General features: G+C 42.6%; 2 protein-coding genes and 2 non-coding genes across 5 annotated transcripts in view; 3 read left to right on the forward strand and 1 right to left on the reverse strand.

Moving 5' to 3' along the window:
• LOC139414692 (centrosomal protein 63) overlaps window positions 1-3,817 on the reverse strand; it is a 29,692-nt gene extending 25,875 nt beyond the window's left edge. For both annotated transcript variants that reach the window (XM_071162431.1, XM_071162430.1), the window contains exons 1-3: window positions 3,710-3,817; window positions 3,092-3,178; window positions 2,780-2,957 (exon numbers count right to left, since the gene is read on the reverse strand). In XM_071162431.1, the coding sequence (XP_071018532.1) occupies window positions 2,780-2,957; window positions 3,092-3,159 (246 nt within the window). In that variant the 5' untranslated portion in view covers window positions 3,160-3,178; window positions 3,710-3,817. The remainder of the gene's footprint in view (window positions 1-2,779; window positions 2,958-3,091; window positions 3,179-3,709) is intronic.
• Window positions 3,818-4,952: 1,135 nt separating this feature from the next.
• On the forward strand, window positions 4,953-5,024 carry trnap-cgg (transfer RNA proline (anticodon CGG)). Its single transcript has one exon. It is a non-coding gene; the product is annotated as a tRNA-Pro (tRNA).
• A 213-nt stretch (window positions 5,025-5,237) lies between these two features.
• trnap-ugg (transfer RNA proline (anticodon UGG)) lies at window positions 5,238-5,309 on the forward strand. Its single transcript has one exon. It is a non-coding gene; the product is annotated as a tRNA-Pro (tRNA).
• Window positions 5,310-5,914: 605 nt separating this feature from the next.
• On the forward strand, window positions 5,915-10,521 carry LOC139414718 (uncharacterized). Its single transcript, XM_071162432.1, has 4 exons — window positions 5,915-6,133; window positions 6,584-7,440; window positions 9,125-9,235; window positions 9,789-10,521. The coding sequence occupies exons 2-4, from the start codon at window positions 7,079-7,081 to the stop codon at window positions 9,832-9,834; spliced, it is 519 nt and encodes a 172-aa protein (XP_071018533.1). The 5' UTR covers window positions 5,915-6,133; window positions 6,584-7,078; the 3' UTR covers window positions 9,835-10,521.
• The last annotated feature ends 13,632 nt before the right edge of the window (window positions 10,522-24,153 follow it).

Here is a 24,153-nt window from a genome sequence, read left to right on the forward strand (position 1 = left end):
ACCTTACAGATAATTGTATGTGTGGAGTACAGAGATGAGGGACCTTACAGATAATTGTATGTGTGGGGTACAGAGATGAGGGACCTTACAGATAAATGTATGTGTGGGGTACAGAGATGAGGGACCTTACAGATAAATGTATGTGTGGGGTACAGAGATGAGGGACCTTACAGTTAATTGTATGTGTGGGGTACAGAGATGAGGGACCTTACAGATAATTGTATGTGTGGGGTACAGAGATGAGGGACCTTACAGATAATTGTATGTGTGGGATACAGAGATGAGGGACCTTACAGATAATTGTATGTGTGGGGTACAGAGATGAGGGACCTTACAGATAATTGTATGTGTGGGGTACAGAGATGAGGGACCTTACAGATAATTGTATGTGTGGGGTACAGAGATGAGGGACCTTACAGATAAATGTATGTGTGGGGTACAGAGATGAGGGACCTTACAGATAAATGTATGTGTGGGGTACAGAGATGAGGGACCTTACAGATAATTGTATGTGTGGGGTACAGGGATGAGGGACCTTACAGATAATTGTATGTGTGGGGTACAGAGATGAGGGACCTTACAGATAATTGTATGTGTGGGGTACAGAGATGAGGGACCTTACAGATAAATGTATGTGTGGGGTACAGAGATGAGGGACCTTACAGATAATTGTATGTGTGGGGTACAGAGATGAGGGACCTTACAGATAATTGTATGTGTGGGGTACAGAGATGAGGGACCTTACAGATAATTGTATGTGTGGGGTACAGAGATGAGGGACCTTACAGATAAATGTATGTGTGGGGTACAGAGATGAGGGACCTTACAGATAAATGTATGTGTGGGGTACAGAGATGAGGGACCTTACAGATAATTGTATGTGTGGGGTACAGGGATGAGGGACCTTACAGATAAATGTATGTGTGGGGTACAGAGATGAGGGACCTTACAGATAAATGTATGTGTGGGGTACAGAGATGAGGGACCTTACAGATAATTGTATGTGTGGGGTACAGAGATGAGGGACCTTACAGATAATTGTATGTGTGGGGTACAGAGATGAGGGACCTTACAGATAAATGTATGTGTGGGGTACAGAGATGAGGGACCTTACAGATAAATGTATGTGTGGGATACAGAGATGAGGGACCTTACAGATAATTGTATGTGTGGGGTACAGAGATGAGGGACCTTACAGATAAATGTATGTGTGGGGTACAGAGATGAGGGACCTTACAGATAAATGTATGTGTGGAGTACAGAGATGAGGGACCTTACAGATAAATGTATGTGTGGGATACAGAGATGAGGGACCTTACAGATAAATGTATGTGTGGGGTACAGAGATGAGGGACCTTACAGATAATTGTATGTGTGGGATACAGAGATGAGGGACCTTACAGATAATTGTATGTGTGGAGTACAGAGATGAGGGACCTTACAGATAATTGTATGTGTGGGGTACAGAGATGAGGGACCTTACAGATAATTGTATGTGTGGGGTACAGAGATGAGGGACCTTACAGATAATTGTATGTGTGGGGTACAGAGATGAGGGACCTTACAGATAATTGTATGTGTGGGGTACAGAGATGAGGGACCTTACAGATAATTGTATGTGTGGGGTACAGAGATGAGGGACCTTACAGATAATTGTATGTGTGGGGTACAGAGATGAGGGACCTTACAGATAATTGTATGTGTGGGATACAGAGATGAGGGACCTTACAGATAAATGTATGTGTGGAGTACAGAGATGAGGGACCTTACAGATAATTGTATGTGTGGGATACAGAGATGAGGGACCTTACAGATAAATGTATGTGTGGGATACAGAGATGAGGGACCTTACAGATAAATGTATGTGTGGGATACAGAGATGAGGGACCTTACAGATAATTGTATGTGTGGAGTACAGAGATGAGGGACCTTACAGATAATTGTATGTGTGGGATACAGAGATGAGGGACCTTACAGATAAATGTATGTGTGGGGTACAGAGATGAGGGACCTTACAGATAATTGTATGTGTGGGGTACAGGGATGAGGGACCTTACAGATAATTGTATGTGTGGGGTACAGAGATGAGGGACCTTACAGATAATTGTATGTGTAGGGTACAGAGATGAGGGACCTTACAGATAATTATATGTGTGGGGTGAGATACCCAATGGGTTGGGCAATAGTGTTATTGTCAATCCTCTTGAAAAAAGGTATACTTAAAACTGGAAATGAACCAATCCTCCATCGTTAACAAAATGGAAAGGTCAAATGCTTTATTATCTTACAATTGAAAAGTGTGTGGGGCGATGGAGAGAAACAAAATGGTGCAGTTTGAGACCATGTGGTGGAGAGTGATGCAGGCGCTGGAGATGTGAGCAGGGGGAGTGTGGGGATGGGGGTGTGAGCAGGGGGAGTCTGGGGATGGGGGTGTGAGCAGGGGGAGTCTGGGGATGGGGGTGTGAGCAGGGGGAGTCTGGAGATGGGGGTGTGAGCAGGGGGAGTCTGGAGATGGGGGTGTGAGCAGGGGGAGTCTGGAGATGGGGGTGTGAGCAGGGGGAGTCTGGAGATGGGGGTGTGAGCAGGGGGAGTCTGGAGATGGGGGTGTGAGCAGGGGGAGTCTGGGGATGGGGGTGTGAGCAGGGGGAGTCTGGGGATGGGTGATGCTCGATGTCTGCCTTTGCATAATGTTTGTATGTGTTTTGTATTGTTTGAAAATAAATACAAATCTTACAATAACTACAATAACAACAACAATAATATCTATGCACAACCGTACCTCTGAGTTCCTTTGGTCTATGAGGTTTCTGGCTGAGAGGAGCTCCTCTTCTCCGCTGTGCAGACGCAGCTCCATGGCATGGATCTCTGCCTCCCACTCCGTCCTCTTATGGTTCACCATGATGTCTATTTGTCTCATCAGCTCCTGCAGCTCGGGCTCACAGGACGTCAGGACAGAGCTGGGAAGGGCGGAGCAGGACAACATTTATTTTCTGAAATGCTTGAGGTCTTAAAAACAACAACAACATAGATATCTTCCAATGCATAGTTACTCCTATTAGAACTAAAGGTAGCTGCTCGTATCTGCTCTCACCTCACGTCATGGTCTTGCAGAGATCCCAAAAAGGCATCCATCTCTAGTAATTGGCTTCTGACCGGCATCCACTTAGCTACATGGTCCCTGTAAATAAAACAATGAATGTATGACTCGTGATTAGGACTGGGAAGCTACTTTGAAATTCACTTACACGAGCGACAGTTAGATAGCTATCAGTTAGCAGTCCATCATCAGTACTGTCTGCAGAGTGTTTTGATCATACAGACCACTACGCCAGCTTATCAACAAACTTGTTAGCCAACCAGATTGTATCTAAATGTATTGACTGTCAGCTAGCTAGCTTGCCAGACAATGCAGTTTTTTGTTTGTTTGTTGTTTGTACTAGTTAACGTTAGCTAACTAAAGTAAGTCAAGGACAGTATAACATTACATTCGCTTGTTAGCCACTAAACGAGCTAGCAACTTGGTTAGCTAGCTTGACTGTTGACGACAAAAAAAACTAGAGACACCTAATAACTAGCTATGAATTTATTAACGTTGTATCCGTAGTCATAACATTCATGTCAATATAGGATATTAGATTAATTTGCTGTAACTTACACGTGTGAAACCATGAGATAATCGATTATTATAGTAATATATGATGATACTCACAGGAATAGCAAGGCCTGGTAACGTCAGATAGCAGCTAGTGGCTACTAGTGAGCTCTGGATAACAACTGTTGTGTTTACAGTGCGTTCCCCCCCGCAGGGCATTCTGGGATATAACAACTGTTGTGTTTACAGTCCGTTCCCCCCGCAGGGCATTCTGGGATAGAGTTAGCTAGATAGTTAGCTAGATACAGTAGCTAGATGCAAAAGCTGGATAGTTGCTAGATACAGTAGCTAGATAGTTAGCTAGATAGGTAGCTAGATCCAGTAGCTAGATAGATAGATACAGTAGCTAGATAGATAGCTAGATAGATAGCTAGATACAGTAGCTAGATAGATAGCTAGATAGATAGCTAGATACAGTAGCTAGATAGATAGCTAGATAGATAGCTAGATACAGTAGCTAGATAGATAGATACAGTAGCTAGATAGATAGCTAGATAGATAGCTAGATACAGTAGCTAGATATATAGATACAGTAGCTAGATACAGTAGCTGGATAGACAGATATTTAGCTAGATACAGTAGTTAGATAGTTAGCTAGATTGTTAGCAAGCTACAGTAGCTAGATAGTTAGCTAGATACAGTAGCTAGATATATAGCTAGATACAGTAGCTAGATAGTTAGCTAGATACAGTAGCTAGATAGATAGCTAGATACAGTAGCAAGCTAGATAGTTAGATAGATACAGTAGCTAGATAGATAGCTAGATAGTTAGCTAGATACAGTAGCTAGATGGTTAGCTATATAGATAGCTAGATACAGTAGCTAGATAGTTAGCTAGATACAGTAGCTAGATAGTTAGCTAGATACAGTAGCTAGATAGATAGCTAGATAGTTTGCTAGCTACAGTAGCTAGATAGATAGCTATATAGTTAGCTAGATAGATAGATACAGTAGCTAGATAGTTAGCTAGCTAGCTAGTTAACTAGATAGATAGCTATATAGTTAGCTAGCTACAGTAGCTAGATGGATAGCTAGCCAAGTTGTGAGTTGAAGCTATGCTGGCATGTAAAGCTAACGGTAACGTATGTGATAACGTTAGCTAAGCTAGTTAGTTAGCCAGCAAACGTTTCGGTAACACATTAGTCCCATCCTGAAACAAGCAATGCAACATGTAAAATTTGGCTAATTACCTGGCGCATTTAGAAATGCTTTATATACTCGGAATTGCAGGTTTAAAATAATGGTTTGCTGTTGTATTGTAGTCACTTATAACGTCAAAATGTCACCTGCCAGTGCACGCGGCTCGTTGGTCTAGGGGTATGATTCTCGCTTCGGGTGCGAGAGGTCCCGGGTTCAAATCCCGGACGAGCCCTGTTCTTTTTTTTTTTTTTTTTTTTTTTACTTTGACGTTTGCTACATCCAAATGACGTTAACTAATGCGTTCCCCGTGATATCTGCGGACGTTATTTAAATAGTGCCATTTGTGGTATCCAATCCGTGCCATATGTGGTATCCAGTCAGTCTTAAAATGAAGGAATTAGTTACCTATCTATATCTTGTAAAATGTTATTTCTTTTTTTGTCGTGGCTCGTTGGTCTAGGGGTATGATTCTCGCTTTGGGTGCGAGAGGTCCCGGGTTCAAATCCCGGACGAGCCCTTCTTTTTTCAGTCTGGATACGATATAAATCAGACTCATACGTTCATCTCAAACGATGTAAAGGATATAATGACTGAGACAGCTGTATCGGAATCTTTTTAACCACAGAGACAAGTACAGCAAAACAAAATAAACAAGCTGGGACACAATAATTATCAGCCCAATTTCTGCTGCAGATAGAGAAAATAAGTCTTTGGATTTAGGGTTACATTTTGGGATACTCATGGGATAAACAAACGTACAGTCAATAACACAATAGAAAAATCTATATACAGTGTGTGCAAATGTAGTAAGATTAGGGAGGTAAGGCAATAAATAGGCCATAATGGTGAAATAATCTCTCTCTTTCAATTGAAATGTGCTTTATTGGAATGGGAAACATATGTTTACATTGCCAAAGCAAGACTAATAAACAATTAAAAACACAAAACAACAACAACAAAAAATATTAGAATTGAACAGTAAGTATTTGAACTCAAAAAGGATTCCCTCCCCCTCCACCACCCACTGTCAGGCACCCTAAACAAAGGGAGTGAGCTCCCAGCCAGTCAGACAGCTTTGAGCCCAGTCACCCCTCCTCCCCTCCGGGCTGCTAGTAAACCTTCACACAGGCAGGCAGGCAGGCCATCCCCTGGCTGCCACAGCTGCTGTGCCGGTTGGGCCTGCCCTTAGAAAAGAGACAACCCAAAACTGCCCCCTCAACACACAGACACACTGAAAAGGAGGCAGGCAGTAGAGTCTGTCTTTCTGTTTCTATCTCTCTATCATATAACAACTACAGGACCATCACTTTAACCTACTGGAATATTCCTTCATATTTAAGTGTAAGTACATTTTATTTTAAAAGTAGCCTTTTTTTTTGGATTGATTTAGAAGTTTAATTTTAGTGTAATGTTCATTTTGAACAGAAATGGTCATGATATATTTTTTTTGTAACAATTAATTAGCTAATTGAAGATTTAAAGATTAAACCTTGTAAACTTATTAGCGAGAACTTTAATATTTAACTAACGTTTTATGTGAGAGTGACCAACCTCTTAGACCTTAAACTTTTTGTAACTGTTTATGGACATACACACTTCTAATTTGTGTCAGTCATTTTGTATATCTCTGAATGAAAAGGATGTCATGGCTGATACATCTTCTACACCTGCATTGCTTTGCTGTTTGGGGGTTTTAGGCTGGGTTTCTGTACAGCACTTTGAGATATCAGCTGATGTACGAAGGGCTACATAAATACATTTGATTTGATTTGGATTTGTTTTTAACCACAGAGAGAGGACCAGAGAAGAACTGTAATAACAAAATAAACAAACCTGGACACAATAATCATTAGCCCAACTTCTGCCGGCCCAGCAGTACCTCCATCTCCCCAGCGACTCCTCTTCCTCTCACACAGACAGACAGACAGACAGACAGACCCATCCAGCCAGGTACTCTGTGTCTTCTCCCCACCTGGTTTAAGTGCCGGCCTAGTTAGGTGTCCAGTATCTAGTTAGGTGTCCAGTATCTAGTTAGATTTCCAGTATCTCTTGGTCCAGCCCTGCTACCCAGTGCTCCAGTCTCTGCAGCCTATACCCAGGCCCCTCCAGACCAGGCTTTCTCAGGTCCAGGTATCCTTGCCAGGCCTACCGCCTAACCACCGACAGATAAGCCTTCGTGGCCTCCATTCCTCCAGCCAGGTAGGCCCGCCAACCCCAGTACTCCAGTCTTGCTGCTCCACCCAGGCTCTTCCAGTCCAGGTCCAGCTATCGCTGTCCGGCCCGGCCATGGTTCTGTGTGAGGACAGGGAGTGTGGGGTGTGTTATCAGCCCTACTCCCGTCAGGATCGGATCCCCCGGGTGCTCCACTGTAGACACACCTTCTGTGCCACCTGCTTAGAGACCATGTCCCAGCCCAAGAGTGACATGGTCACCGTGTGCTGCCCGCTGTGCCGCCAGACCACCTGTGTAGGGCGCGGCCTCAGCCTTCAGGAGGCGCTGTGGGTCAACTCACGCCTCTGGGAATACATACCTGAGAGCAAAGAAGAGGAGGAGGAGGTGAAGGAAGAAGAGGAGGAGGTAAAGGAAGAAGAGGAGGAGGAGAGAGTGGAGGCTGACAGACAGACACAGGCCTCCTCACAGGCAGAATGGTGAGCCTTCTTCACTTGACCCACATTAACAAATACAAGAATACTACAGTACTTACTATAGAATACTAGAGTACTTACTATAGAATACTACAGTACTTACTATAGAGTACTACAGTACTTACTATAGAATACTACAGTACTTACTATAGAATGCTACAGTTTAATGTAGAATACTACAGTTTACTACAGAATACAACAGTATTTACTATAGAATACTATAGTTTACTATAGAATACTACAGTACTTACTATAGAATACTAGAGTACTTACTATAGAATACTACAGTACTTACTATAGAGTACTACAGTACTTACTATAGAATACTACAGTACTTACTATAGAATGCTACAGTTTAATGTAGAATACTACAGTTTACTACAGAATACAACAGTACTTACTATAGAATACTATAGTTTACTATAGAATAATACAGTACTTACTATAGAATTCGACAGTTTGCTATAGAATACTACAGTACTTACTATAGAATACTATAGTTTACTATAGAATACTACAGTACTTACTATAGAATACTACAGTACTTACTATAGAACACTACAGTACTTACTATAGAAAACTATAGTTAAACAATAGAATACTACAGTTTGCCATAGAATACTACAGTAGTTACTATAGAATACGACAGTACTTACTATAGAATACAACAGTACTTACTATAGAATACTACAGTACTTACTATAGAATACAACAGTACTTACTATAGAATACTATAGTTTACTATAAAATACTACAGTTTACTATAGAATACTACAGTTTTCTATAGAATACTACAGTACTTACTATAGAATACTACAGTTTGCCATGGAATACTACAGTACTTACTATAGAATACTACAGTACTTACTATAGAATACTACAGTACTTACTATAGAATACTACAGTTTACTATAGAATACTACAGTACTTACTATAGAATACTACAGTTTACTATAGAATACTGCAGTTTACTATATAATACTACAGTTTACTATAGAATACAACAGTACTTACTATAGAATACTACAGTACTTACTATAGAATACTACAGTACTTACTACAGAATAATACAGTTTACTATATAATTCTGTAGTAAACTAGAGAACTATAGATTAGTATTATCCGTAAAAACACAAACACACACATTCTCTCTCTCACACACACACACGCACAAACACACACATTCTCTCTCTCTCACACACACACACACACACACACACACACACACACACACACACACACACACACACACACACACACACACACACACACACACACACACACACACACACACACACACACACACACCTCTGTTCACTTAAATCTTGAAAATCCTCTGTCTTGCCCTCCGGACCGGCATGCCCCTATCCTCAGTGTCATAATAGAGGGGTCTGGATATTTAGAAACACATGTGTTTGTTTGCCCATAGATGGTGACCAGTATCCAGGCTGCAAACAGTATCGTGATGACACAATAATACTGCATAACAATAATACCCCTTTAACCACAAACAATGTCCTAACGGCAAATACCGAACGTGACTACACTTCCTACACTGTCTTTGGTCTGTTCCTGTTACTCACCAAATCTCTCTCTGTCTCTCTCTCTCTCTCTCTCTCTCTCTCTCTCGCTCTCTCTCTCTCTCTCTCTCTCTCTCTCTCTCTCTCTCCCCCCTTCATCCTCTCAGCCCTACGTCGAAGCGCTCTAGAAAAATGCTGAAATTTCCGGCCTTCCTCAGGAAATTCAGTCTGACAAAACCACAGCATCAAGAGAGTCTCGTGCCTGGTTGTGGCAACGTGTAAGTAATCCTCACCTTGTGTTGAATCATCTGCTTCATCGTTAGGTCCAAATGGCACCCTATTCCTTATGTAGTGCACTACTTTCGACCAGGAGCTTTGGTCTACTGATGTAGGATCTTAATTTGATCGCCCGTTTCTTGCTGATAATTCACGTTTGCTATTGCTGCAGGATTATTTTCCTGCTGTAGCAAACTGGCTCAAATTAAAATCCTACATCTGTACGTATAAGGAAGGCCTGCTGATGTTGCGTACTGTAGTACAAAACATTTCAACATCCACACATAAATCCTACTAACTCCCCTCTGTGATCAAAACATGTTGAGATATCCTGATGACGTGATTAAGAAGGAATTCTCCTGTAATTTAGGTCGAGTGGTTTCTCTGCTTATCTTCTGTTCCAGCCAGATGAACCTTGTGTTATTACATTTATGATGATTGAAAGCAAAAGTGAAACATATGACATTTTAAATGTATTAATTTGAGCTTCACTTGTGATCATGGCTATATGCGCACTAATGTTATGTATTTTTTTTGTTGTTGTTTCCTCAACAGGGAGATGAAATCCTGGCGCAGGCTTCCAACCGCTGACACTTTTTAGGTCTCTCACGCGCTCGACGCAGGGATGTACGTGTACTGTATAAACAGTGGAGTGTTTACAGTTCCTCTCTGATATAATAATCTGCATCTTTTGAACAATGACGTGTAGATTACCAGTTGACACCCACAGTCAACGGGCAACACTGTTAAAGAACAGCTCAGAGACAGTTGGTCTGTATCCAATATGGCACCCTAGTCCCTACAGGCTCTGGTTAAAAGTAGTGCACTATATAGGGAATAGGGCTCTGGTTATAAGTAGTGCACTATATAGGGAATAGGGTCGCGTTTGGGACATACGTTTGGAGAACCCAGGTACGCGTCCATGTGTGTATTGACTCTGACAAGATAGCCTTCATTGTTGAGAAGCAGTGAAACCGCCCCCAGTGGTCCTGTCTTCTTCCCCATTGGTTATTTTAGCCTTAATCCCCCACAGCTGGTGCAGTGGGATTTGGTTCAGCTGTCTCTAGGACAGACGTCCCAGTGGAAGCCAGGGTACCCCCTCCAACCACTCCCTCCTGCTGCCCCCCCCCTCTTAACAGATGGCCTCCTGAGGATGACCCCCCCCCTCCACCCTCCTCCTTCCCCAGTGTCTGCAAACAGAGCGTTTCATTTATTATCAGCTTTTGCATTCACGTCAATTTTTTTAAATATATTATCTTTAATAAATAAAAAAATCGATTTGAAAATATGAACGTTTGTGTGTTGTTCTGTGTTCATGGGGTTCAGAAGTCATTTGACCTTCACACAGTGGTCCGTCTGTGGTCTTTCAGTTGATAATGGGCTCCGTTTCACCTTGTGGTTTTACTCAGATGGTCTGAGCACAGTCATCTGCATAGTTTCCTACACAACATGCATCCCCGGGCCATCCCAGAGCCTTTCCTTTGAACCCCCTCATAATCAGACACAACATTTTTTTATTTTTTTTATTTTTTTTATTTTACCTTTATTTAACTAGGCAAGTCAGTTAAGAACAAATTCTTATTTTCAATGACGGCCTAGGAACAGTGGGTTAACTGCCTGTTCAGGGGCAGAACGACAGATTTGTACCTTGTCAGCTCGGGGGGTTTGAACTTACTGAATTTGCTCTCCAGTACTTGCACAAACTGTGTGTTTTGTTTTGAATGCTACAGAAGGACGTATAACCTTACCACAATGAACTCATTTATATATCCCACCCCCCCCCTCTATCAGAAACTCTCTGAACAGATGGTCGGTTGGTACGTTCACAATGTAAATATGGTGCAGTCGAACAGCGTCAACTCAGCTGTGAGTACAATAGAGGGAGAGCATTCGCAATTATAAACTGGGTGGTTCAAGCTCTGAATGCTGATTGGCTGACAGCCGTGGTATATCAGACCGTATACCACGGGTATGACACAACATTTTATTTTTTACTGCTCTAATTACATTGGTAACCAGTTTATAATAGCAATAAGGCACCTCTGGGGTTTTTGGTATATGGCCAATATACCACGGCAAAGGGCTGTGTCAAGGCACTCCACGTTGCGTCGTGCTTAAAACATCCCTTAGCCGCGGTATATTGGCCATTTGCCACACCTCCTCTGGCCTTATTGCTTAATTAGGCAACTCCTAGTCTGTGTTCAAAGTGGCCCCCTATAACCCAATATAGTGCACTACTTTTGACTGTAGCCCTATGGGCCATGGTCTTCAGTAGCGCACTAAGGGGCCGATTCCCGACCCGGGTTAAGGGCGAGTATATGGAGCGTAATTCCCTTTTTATTCTCTTTTCTCTCTATGCGTATGCTGACCTTGAACTTAAGCATGAGAATAGCATGTAGGAAGATGTTTGTAGGAAAGGCGTGTCTAGGAAAGGCTTATCTAGGAAGGCGTGTCTATGAAAGGCTTGTCTAGGAAAGGCTTGTCTAGGAAAGGCTTGTCTAGGAAAGGCTTGTCTAGGAAGGCGTGTCTAGGAAAGGCTTATCTAGGAAAGGCTTGTCTAGGAAAGGCTTGTCTAGGAAAGGCTTGTCTAGGAAAGGCTTGTCTAGGAAGGCATGTCTAGGAAAGGCTTGTCTAGGAAAGGCTTGTCTAGGAAAGGCTTGTCTAGGAAAGGCTTGTCTAGGAAAGGCTTGTCTAGGAAGGCATGTCTAGGAAAGGCGTGTGTAGGAAAGGCGTGTCTAGGAAAGGCTTGTCTAGGAAGGCATGTCTAGGAAAGGCATGTGTAGGAAAGGCGTGTCTAGGAAGGCGTGTCTAGGAAAGGCTTGTCTAGGAAGGCATGTCTAGGAAAGGCTTGTCTAGGAAAGGCTTGTCTAGGAAAGGCTTGTCTAGGAAAGGCTTGTCTAGGAAAGGCTTGTCTAGGAAGGCATGTCTAGGAAAGGCGTGTCTAGGAAAGGCTTGTCTAGGAAAGGCGTGTCTAGGAAGGCATGTCTAGGAAAGGCGTGTGTAGGAAAGGCGTGTCTAGGAAAGGCGTGTGTAGGAAAGGCGTGTCTAGGAAAGGCTTGTCTAGGAAAGGCTTGTCTAGGAAGGCATGTCTAGGAAAGGCGTGTGTAGGAAAGGTGTGTCTAGGAAGGCTTGTCTAGGAAAGGCTTGTCTAGGAAAGGCGTGTCTAGGAAGGCATGTCTAGGAAAGGCGTGTGTAGGAAAGGCGTGTCTAGGAAAGGCGTGTGTAGGAAAGGCGTGTCTAGGAAAGGCTTGTCTAGGAAAGGCGTGTCTAGGAAAGGCTTGTCTAGGAAAGGCTTGTCTAGGAAAGGTATCAATATCTAAATCGGAATCGGGCCCTAAGTAGGGTAAAAGTTGGATGTAATGAGACACAGCCCTATTGTTCTGAAACAGGTACTAATGGTTACTTCTCCATGGGGGCAATCATCGAAGTATAATCTGAGAGTGTACCCATGAGGTTACCGGTCATATTACCAGGGTTAGAGCTTCCAAGCCTGTTCTATTCATTCTATTTCTATGCTCCTATAGTTGTGAAAGAGGTACTAGAATAGCGACTACTTCCCTCACCTAGTTTCCCTTTTCCACATCACCGACCCATGACACATAACGACCCATGACACATACCGGTATACCACTTAATAAAGTACTGGAAAAACATGGGGGAGATTTGTCAACGCTACAATACTGTCTTACTCTGAGGCCTGTATGACAGAACAATAGCATGACCGAAAACACTCTCGGCTATGGAAGTGAATTTCATGCCTTCTGTTTTTTTTCATTGAGCATCTGTGACGATTTCAACGTTTTACGAGTCCAGAATATAGGATCATCATCTCTGTTATGTAGATCAAATCAACGTTTATTGGTTGCGTAACACAGATTTGCAGGTGTTATAACAGGTGCAGCGAAATGCTTATGCTACTAGCTAGATGGGCTCTTTCTCTTTGGCTATACTGTTTATGCCTCGTGCATATTGACTGGTGTTACTCACTTCTTTTTGTTTTTGTAAGTGGGGGCCACTTTGGGTTGAGACAATCATTCAGTGGGCCTCACAGAGCCTTCATTTGTAGTACTTTTCCTTCCAATATTATCAATTATCAATTTGAGAGCAACGTCAGAGCAACAGAGCACATGCAATTGATTTGATGTACAGCACATCACAAATGTATACGTACACACATCAAATCAGGCAACATCGCATGTATAAGATCCATTTTAAGGGTTACCTCATGATGAGCGAAATATAATTCATTGTAAATGTATAGTCTGTTTTTTGCTATCCTTGTGAGGCAATCCAGGTGTGCATTGGTTAGTCTGTTTCTATGTTTTTGTTTCACAATGTTCATCGTTGTGCTCCTGAGTGGCACAGCGGTCTAAGGCATTGCAGTGCTAGAGGTATCACTACAGACCCTGGTTCAATCCCGTGCTGTATCACAACCAGCCTTGATCGGGAGTTGGCTCAGCGTCATCCGGCTTAGGGGAAGGTTTGTTCGGGGTAGACAATCATTTTAAATAAGAATTTGTTCATAATTGACTCAACTGGTTAAATAAAAAACAGCAAAAATGTTTTGAAAATGTTTCTTCCCGTGAATAAGTGCTGACAAAACACGATGTCACCTTTTTGTGTTTTCTCCAGAAACGGGTAACGCCTGATCTTAGTTCACCTTGCAATGTGTCATGTGCCCGCAGCTTCACTATCTCACTCTCTAGTCCAGCACGGTCAGGACAGAGGGCTGTGATGACACTATCTCACTCTCTATTCCAGCACCGTCAGGACAGAGGGCTGTGATGACACTATCTCACTCTCTAGTCCAGCACCGTCAGGACAGAGGGCTGTGATGACTGGGGGTCAGAGATAACACTGGCACATGAAAAGGGGTTTTCAATTAAGTTGAAAACTCCATGATATCCTTGAATCTTGACTCAAACTCCAACTTCAACTCTTCCATCACACGTACAAATGCATCCTAGCTGAAATGTTGCAGTACGTCTGGGTTGGATGTGGTGACTGACCTGAGTGTTGGGAAATTAACAAACTGTCTGTCAGGTATGAACAGTGTGGCGATTTTATTTTGAAGCTATTTTAAAGCATTGAATTGAAATTGTATCATTATTTTTTGTATCACTGCGAGCCGCAAATTAAGGGCTCGCGGGCCGCTGAGTACCACCGACATGCACTGTAGGGATCTACACACTTAAATACACAGACAAACACACTTAAGCCGGCACACAATTAACATGGCCGTTATACTGGCACTGTGACAGGCTGTTGCAGTTATATTGAGGAGAAACGAGCTGAAAGACAGAGGTCAGTTTACTTTTAGACATATGCTGATATTGATGAACGAGAGAACCAACAAATAGGCCAAATGCACTGAAAAAGGCATTACTCAACATTGGCTTACTGTGGTGGTAGGATTACTTTCTTGCCATTCTGGTTTGGAGGTGAGCAGGCTGTGGCAGGTTATGCCTCAGCTAATCTCATCTCAAATCTCAAACGTCCAGAGAAAACTACCCTGATTGATTTGATATTAACAAATGTTCCACATAAATATTCTGAGATTGGTGTTTTTTTTTAAATGATTTAAGTGACCATTGTGCTGTTGTTGCTGTTATAAATACTAAGGTTCCTAAGACAAACCCACGCTTTATTCATAAGAGAAATGTTAAAAGTTTTAATGAGCAGGCTTTCATGATTTGTTTAATTTTGACAGGAGCAGATTGAGCTTATTCCTGATGTGGAAACTGCCTGGAAATTATTTTATTACTTTTTTTCCAAATAGTAAACAAACATGCCCCATTCCACAGGTTCAGAGTTAGGGAGGGATAATGCATGAACAAACATGCCCCATTCCACAGCTTCAGAGTTAAAGGGAGGGATAATGCATGGTTTTCTCCGAATAGTAAACAAACATGCCCCATTCCACAGGTTCAGAGTTAAAGGGAGGGATAATGCATGGTTTTCTCCGAATAGTAAACAAACATGCCCCATTCCACAGGTTCAGAGTTAGGGAGGGATAATGCATGGTTTTCTCCGAATAGTAAACAAACATGCCCCATTCCACAGGTTCAGAGTTAAAGGGAGGGATAATGCATGGTTTTCTCCGAATAGTAAACAAACATGCCCCATTCCACAGGTTCAGAGTTAAAGGGAGGGATAATGCATGGTTTTCTCCGAATAGTAAACAAACATGCCCCATTCCACAGGTTCAGAGTTAGGGAGGGATAATGCATTGTTTTCTCCGAATAGTAAACAAACATGCCCCATTCCACAGGTTCAGAGTTAGGGAGGGATAATGCATGGTTTTCTCCGAATAGTAAACAAACATGCCCCATTCCACAGGTTCAGAGTTAAAAGGAGGGATAATGCATGGTTTTCTCCGAATAGTAAACAAACATGCCCCATTCCACAGGTTCAGAGTTAGGGAGGGATAATGCATGGTTTTCTCCGAATAGTAAACAAACATGCCCCATTCCACAGGTTCAGAGTTAAAGGGAGGGATAATGCATGGTTTTCTCCGAATAGTAAACAAACATGCCCCATTCCACAGGTTCAGAGTTAGAGAGGGATAATGCATGGTTTTCTCCGAATAGTAAACAAACATGCCCCATTCCACAGGTTCAGGGTTAAAGGGAGGGATAATGCATGGTTTTCTCCGAATAGTAAACAAACATGCCCCATTCCACAGGTTCAGAGTTAGGGAGGGATAATGCATGGTTTTCTCCGAATAGTAAACAAAGATGCCCCATTCCACAGGTTCAGAGTTATGGAGGGATAATGCATGGTTTTCTTTAGTAAACAAACATGCCCCATTCCACAGGTTCAGAGTTAAAGGGAGGGATAATGCATGGTTTTCTCCGAATAGTAAACAAAGATGCCCCATTCCACAGGTTCAGAGTTAGGGAGGGATAATGCATGGTTTTCTTCGAATAGTAAACAAACATGCCCCATTCCACAGGTTCAGAGTTAAAGGGAGGGATAATGCATGGTTTTCTCCGAATAGTAAACAAACATGCCCCATTCCACAGGTTCAGAGTTAAAGGGAGGGATAATGCATGGTTTTCTCCGAATAGTAAACAAACATGCCCCATTCCACAGGTTCAGAGTTAAAGGGAGGGATAATGCATGGTTTTCTCCGAATAGTAAACAAACATGCCCCATTCCACAGGTTCAGAGTTAAAGGGAGGGATAATGCATGGTTTTCTTCGAATAGTAAACAAACATGCCCCATTCCACAGGTTCAGAGTTAAAGGGAGGGATAATGCATGGTTTTCTCCGAATAGTAAACAAACATGCCCCATTCCACAGGTTCAGAGTTAAAGGGAGGGATAATGCATGGTTTTCATGGTTTTTCCGAATAGTAAACAAACATGCCCCATTCCACAGGTTCAGAGTTAGGGAGGGATAATGCATGGTTTTCTCCGAATAGTAAACAAACATGCCCCATTCCACAGGAATAGTAAACAAACATGCCCCATTCCACAGGTTCAGAAGGGAGGGATAATGCAGGGATAAACAAACATGCCCCATTCCACAGGTTCAGAGTTAAAGGGAGGGATTTCTCCGAATAGTAAACAAACATGCCCCATTCCACAGGTTCAGAGTTAAAGGGAGGGATAATGCATGGTTTTCTTCGAATAGTAAACAAACATGCCCCATTCCACAGGTTCAGAGTTAGGGAGGGATAATGCATGGTTTTCTCCGAATAGTAAACAAACATGCCCCATTCCACAGGTTCAGAGTTAGGGAGGGATAATGCATGGTTTTCTCCGAATAGTAAACAAACATGCCCCATTCCACAGGTTCAGAGTTAAAGGGAGGGATAATGCATGGTTTTCTTCAAATAGTAAACAAACATGCCCCATTCCACAGGTTCAGAGTTAAAGGGAGGGATAATGCATGGTTTTCTTCGAATAGTAAACAAACATGCCCCATTCCACAGGTTCAGAGTTAGGGAGGGATAATGCATGGTTTTCTCCGAATAGTAAACAAACATGCCCCATTCCACAGGTTCAGAGATAAAGGGTGGGATAATGCATGGTTTTCTCCGAATAGTAAACAAACATGCCCCATTCCACAGGTTCAGAGTTGGGGAGGGATAATGCATGGTTTTCTCCGAATAGTAAACAAACATGCCCCATTCCACAGGTTCAGAGTTAGGGAGGGATAATGCATGGTTTTCTCCAAATAGTAAACAAACATGCCCCATTCCACAGGTTCAGAGTTAGGGAGGGATAATGCATGGTTTTCTTCGAATAGTAAACAAACATGCCCCATTCCACAGGTTCAGAGTTAAAGGGAGGGATAATGCATGTTTTTCTCCGAATAGTAAACAAACATGCCCCATTCCACAGGTTCAGAGTTAGGGAGGGATAATGCATGGTTTTCTTCGAATAGTAAACAAGCATGCCCCATTCCACAGGTTCAGAGTTAGGGAGGGATAATGCATGGTTTTCTCCGAATAGTAAACAAACATGCCCCATTCCACAGGTTCAGAGTTAAAGGGAGGGATAATGCATGGTTTTCTCCGAATAGTAAACAAACATGCCCCATTCCACAGGTTCAGAGTTAAAGGGAGGGATAATGCATGGTTTTCTCCGAATAGTAAACAAACATGCCCCATTCCACAGGTTCAGAGTTAAAGGGCCCCATTCCACAGGTTCAGATAGGGATAATGCATGGTTTTCATTCCAGAGTTAAAGGGAGGGATAATAGTAAACAAACATGCCCCATTCCACAGGTTCAGAGTTAGGGAGGGATAATGCATGGTTTTCTCCGAATAGTAAACAAACATGCCCCATTCCACAGGTTCAGAGTTAAAGGGAGGGATAATGCATGGTTTTCTCCGAATAGTAAACAAACATGCCCCATTCCACAGGTTCAGAGTTAAAGGGAGGGATAATGCATGGTTTTCTTCGAATAGTAAACAAACATGCCCCATTCCACAGGTTCAGAGTTAGGGAGGGATAATGCATGGTTTTCTCCGAATAGTAAACAAACATGCCCCATTCCACAGGTTCAGAGTTAGGGAGGGATAATGCATGGTTTTCTCCGAATAGTAAACAAACATGCCCCATTCCACAGGTTCAGAGTTAAAGGGAGGGATAATGCATGGTTTTCTTCAAATAGTAAACAAACATGCCCCATTCCACAGGTTCAGAGTTAAAGGGAGGGATAATGCATGGTTTTCTTCGAATAGTAAACAAACATGCCCCATTCCACAGGTTCAGAGTTAGGGAGGGATAATGCATGGTTTTCTCCGAATAGTAAACAAACATGCCCCATTCCACAGGTTCAGAGTTAAAGGGTGGGATAATGCATGGTTTTCTCCGAATAGTAAACAAACATGCCCCATTCCACAGGTTCAGAGTTGGGGAGGGATAATGCATGGTTTTCTCCGAATAGTAAACAAACATGCCCCATTCCACAGGTTCAGAGTTAGGGAGGGATAATGCATGGTTTTCTCCAAATAGTAAACAAACATGCCCCATTCCACAGGTTCAGAGTTAGGGAGGGATAATGCATGGTTTTCTTCGAATAGTAAACAAACATGCCCCATTCCACAGGTTCAGAGTTAAAGGGAGGGATAATGCATGTTTTTCTCCGAATAGTAAACAAACATGCCCCATTCCACAGGTTCAGAGTTAGGGAGGGATAATGCATGGTTTTCTTCGAATAGTAAACAAGCATGCCCCATTCCACAGGTTCAGAGTTAGGGAGGGATAATGCATGGTTTTCTCCGAATAGTAAACAAACATGCCCCATTCCACAGGTTCAGAGTTAAAGGGAGGGATAATGCATGGTTTTCTCCGAATAGTAAACAAACATGCCCCATTCCACAGGTTCAGAGTTAAAGGGAGGGATAATGCATGGTTTTCTCCGAATAGTAAACAAACATGCCCCATTCCACAGGTTCAGAGTTAAAGGGAGGGATAATGCATGGTTTTCTCCGAATAGTAAACAAACATGCCCCATTCCACAGGTTCAGAGTTAAAGGGAGGGATAATGCATGGTTTTCTTCGAATAGTAAACAAACATGCCCCATTCCACAGGTTCAGAGTTAAAGGGAGGGATAATGCATGGTTTTCTCCGAATAGTAAATAAACATGCCCCATTCCACAGGTTCAGAGTTAGGGAGGGATAATGCATGGTTTTCTTCGAATAGTAAACAAACATGCCCCATTCCACAGGTTCAGAGTTAGGGAGGGATAATGCATGGTTTTCTCCGAATAGTAAACAAACATGCCCCATTCCACAGGTTCAGAGTTAGGGAGGGATAATGCATGGTTTTCTCCGAATAGTAAACAAACATGCCCCATTCCACAGGTTCAGAGTTAAAGGGAGGGATAATGCATGGTTTTCTCCGAATAGTAAACAAACATGCCCCATTCCACAGGTTCAGAGTTAAAGGGAGGGATAATGCATGGTTTTCTCTGAATAGTAAACAAACATGCCCCATTCCACAGGTTCAGAGTTAAAGGGAGGGATAATGCATGGTTTTCTCCGAATAGTAAACAAACATGCCCCATTCCACAGGTTCAGAGTTAGGGAGGGATAATGCATTGTTTTCTTCGAATAGTAAACAAACATGCCCCATTCCACAGGTTCAGGGTTAAAGTGAGGGATAATGCATGGTTTTCTCCAAATAGTAAACAAACATGCCCCATTCCACAGGTTCAGAGTTAGGGAGGGATAATGCATGGTTTTCTCCAAATAGTAAACAAACATGCCCCATTCCACAGGTTCAGAGTTAGGGAGGGATAATGCATGGTTTTCTCCAAATAGTAAACAAACATGCCCCATTCCACAGGTTCAGAGTTAGGGAGGGATAATGCATGGTTTTCTTCTGAGCTGTCTTGTATTATTCACAAACATAATCTAGCCTTGGCTAAGGCAAGGACATCATGTTCTAATGCTGATTGGCTGGTTTTTAGGCAGTTACGAAACAAGTGTTCTTCTCTTCTCAGGAAGGCCAAGTCTAATATTGTATGTCTGTTACCACTGATAACCTGAAGGACCCTAGACAGTTTTGGAAGGCTATTAAGTCTATGTCTGGTAACAGTAATGTTAATGAATTACCGTCATGTGTTTTGAAGGACTCTGTTGCTGTATATGACAAAACTGAAATGCTGAATTGTTTCAATGAGCACTTTGTATCATCTGATAGGCTGTTTGATTCAGTGTCCTCTGTCTCTGTACAACCCCGTGTGGATGAACCAGTGAGAGCTGGTCAAACTTTTAGCTTTTTGCCATTCTCAGTGCAGGTGGTACATAAAGCCCTGAAATCCTTAGATCAGAGAAAGCATGCCGGTCCCGATCTTCTTGATCCCTGCTTTTTAAATCTGGCAGCTGATTTCATAGCTGAATCACTTACACATCTGTTCAATCTAACCCTGGAATGTAGTGAAATTCCAAAGATCTGGAAATCAGCATTTGTCCTACCACTTTTAAAAGGGGGAGATACAACTCTTTTAAATAATTACAGGCCAATCTCAAAGCTGTCACCCCTGGCAAAAAATACTTTAAACCTTTGTTAGTGAACAGCTAAAATAATTTTTATAAACTAACTCTATTTTATCAATGTACCAATCGGGCTTCAGGAAGAAGCATACTACAATTACAGCAGCAATGAAGGTTTTAAATTATATCACTGAAGCCCTTGAAAAAAAACAGCACTGTCTCACTTTGTAGTGATCTCTCTAAGGCTTTTCATACAGTTGATCATGCTACACTGAGGCAGAGATTGTCGAGTGTAGTTCTTTCGGAGCATGTAGTTGCATGGTTTGCTAACTATCTGTCTGATAGAACGCAGTGCACTCAATTTGATGGGCTCATGTCTGTTAAATTGTCTGTCTGTAATGGTGTGCCCCAGGGCTCTGTACTTGGTCCCCTCTTATTCACTATTTATATAAATAATTTAGACAAAAATGTGCAAAATGCGCAACTTCACTTTTATGCTGATGATACTGTTATTTACTGTTGTGCCTCGTCTCTCACAAAAGCTTTCCAGAACTTCCAAACTGCTTTTTATACTGTTCAACAATTATCCTCAATGCTGACAAAACTAAACTAATGGTGTTTTCTAAAGCAATAAATAGATCTCTGAACCTTTCACCTATTAGGGCAAGGAGATTGAGACTGTAACCTCATATAAATATTGTGGATTTTAATTGATGACGGCCTCTCTTTAAATTGCATATTCAACAACTTACAAAAAAATTGAAGCTGAAATTGGGATTTCATATTAGGAATAAGTCCTGTTTTTTTTAAAAGCCAGAAGGAGGCTAGTATCAGCTACATTTATGCCTTTTACTAGACTATGGAGATATTATATATGAACGCTTCCACTGTAACGGTGTGAGTGACTGGTTGCCGGGAAGTCAGGCGCAGGAGAGCAGAGATGGGTGATACCAGGAGAACTTTAATATACACCCTGGCCCAAAGGCACAGGCGAGGCAGCACAGAGCACAACCACGGTAACATGAACCGGATTAAAAAAAACAAACAAACCTTGGTTTGTAACAAACCTAGCGCAAGCCAGCCTGTAGCATAACATCCTACACAAAGAACAATTCCACACACAGACATGGGGGAAACAGAGGGTAATATAAAGTTAGTCTGATGAGGGAATGTGAACCAGGTGTGCGGGAAAACAAGACAAAACAAATGGAAAATGAAAGGTGGAGCGGCGATGGCTAGAAGACCGGTGGCCTCGACCGCCGTACGCCGCCCGAACAAGGAGAGGGACCGACTTCGGCGGAAGTCGTGACATCCGCTCAGTGTTTGAGATCAATTGACACCCTTTACCATGAAGCATTGAGATGTGTTTTAAACTGCCAAACCCTTTATGCACCACTGCACGTTGTATACCAGGGTTGGCTGGCCTTCTCTAGTCACTCGTAGGCTCAGTCACTGGTATACTTTTATTTATAAAGCCATTTTGGGTTTACTACCATTTTATTTGGGCATTTTTATTGTTCAGTTCTGTGGTGGGTCGTCTCTTCATTCGCTGGACTTTATCCTGCTAACCGTTCCAAATGTCCGAACTGAATTTGGTAAAAGGGCTTCTACGTACTCTGCGCCATCGTCTTGGAACGCCTTACAAAATACTTTTAAACTGGATGATCTTGTCCCGATTGGTGTTTTTGAGGCTGATTTCCTGACCTGTCAATGTTTTTAATTGGCTGTTTTATGATTTTGTTATACTCTTGTGAATTCTGTTTTTTTTTACTAGACAACCTATAGTTGTTGATGTTGTCTGTCTGTAGTTGTGTAATGACTTGGTGCTGCCTATCTTCACCAGGACACTCTTGAAAAAGAGATTTCAAATCTCAATCAGCTCTTCCATCTCGCTCTGAGCCTGGGGACGAGGTCATGTGTCACCTGGTTCATGTCTCACCTTGTTCATGTCTCACCTGGTTCATGTCTCACCTGGTTCATGTCTCACCCGGTTCATGTCTCACCCGGTTCATGTGTCACCTTGTTCACGTCTCACCTGGTTCATGTCTCACCTGGTTCATGTCTCACCTGGTTCATGTCTCACCTGGTTCATGTCTCACCCGGTTCATGTCTCACCTGGTTCATGTGTCACCTTGTTCATGTCTCACCTGGTTCATGTCTCACCTGGTTCATGTCTCACCTGGTTCACGTGTCACCTTGTTCATGTCTCACCCGGTTCATGTGTCACCTGGTTCATGTGTCACCTTGTTCATGTCTCACCTGGTTCATGTCTCACCTGGTTCATGTCTCACCTGGTTCCTGTCTCACCTGGTTCATGTCTCACCTGGTTCTATCAGCATAGCTATGGCTGGGCAGGAATAACATGACAGATTCATCAGAGGATATCAATAATGGTCTCTTCTCTTCTATGGTCTCTTCCCCTATAGAGCACATGGTCTCTTCCCCTATAGAGCACATGGTCTCTTCCCCGTTGAACACATGGTCTCTTCCCCTATAGAACACATTGTCTCATCCCCGATAGAACACATGGTCTCTTCCCCTATAGAACACATGGTATCTTCCCCTATAGAACACATGGTCTCTTCCCCTACAGAACACATGGTCTCTTCTCCTATAGAACACATGGTCTCTTCCCCGTTGAACACATGGTCTCTTCCCCTATAGAACACATGGTCTGTTCCCCCTTAGAACACATGGTCTCTTCCCCTATAGAACACATGGTCTCTTCCTCTATAGAACACATGGTCTCTTCTCCTATAGAACACATGGTCTCTTCCCCTACAGAACACATGGTCTCTTCCCCTCTAGAACACATGGTCTCTTCCCCTATATAACACATGGTCTCGTTCCCTATAGAACACATGGTCTCTTCCCCTATAGAACACATGGTCTCTTCCCCTATAGAACACATGGCCTCTTCCCCTATAGAACACATGGTCTCTTTCCCTATAGAACACATTGTCTCTTTCCCGTTGAACACATGGTCTCTTCCCCAATAGAACACATGGTCTCTTCCCCTATAGAACACATGGTCTCTTCCCCCTACATAACACATGGTCTCTTCCCCTATAGAACACATGGTCTCTTCCCCTATAGAACACATGGCCTCTTCCCCTATAGAACACATGGCCTCTTCCCCTATAGAACACATTGTCTCTTCCCTGTTGAACACATGGCTTCTTCCCCTATAGAACACATGGTCTCTTCCCCTACAGAACACATGGTCTCTTCCCCTCTAGAACACATGGTCTCTTCCCCTATATAACACATGGTCTCGTTCCCTATAGAACACATGGTCTCTTCCCCTATAGAACACATGGTCTCTTCCCCTATAGAACACATGGCCTCTTCCCCTATAGAACACATGGTCTCTTTCCCTATAGAACACATTGTCTCTTCCCCGTTGAACACATGGTCTCTTCCCCAATAGAACACATGGTCTCTTCCCCTATAGAACACATGG

The sequence above is a fragment of the Oncorhynchus clarkii genome, chromosome 1, assembly GCF_045791955.1.
Source record: "Oncorhynchus clarkii lewisi isolate Uvic-CL-2024 chromosome 1, UVic_Ocla_1.0, whole genome shotgun sequence".
NCBI lineage: Eukaryota > Metazoa > Chordata > Actinopteri > Salmoniformes > Salmonidae > Oncorhynchus > Oncorhynchus clarkii.

What these genes read in the sequence shown, in the direction of transcription:
- LOC139414718 (XM_071162432.1), top strand. Translation starts at nt 7,079, where the DNA reads ATGGTTCTGTGTGAGGACAGGGAGTGTGGGGTGTGTTATCAGCCCTAC. An exon ending in GCCTCCTCACAGGCAGAATG is followed by an intron (nt 7,441 to 9,124) that starts GTGAGCCTTCTT and finishes TCATCCTCTCAG; the next exon opens with CCCTACGTCGAAGCGCTCTA. An exon ending in GTGCCTGGTTGTGGCAACGT is followed by an intron (nt 9,236 to 9,788) that starts GTAAGTAATCCT and finishes TTTCCTCAACAG; the next exon opens with GGAGATGAAATCCTGGCGCA.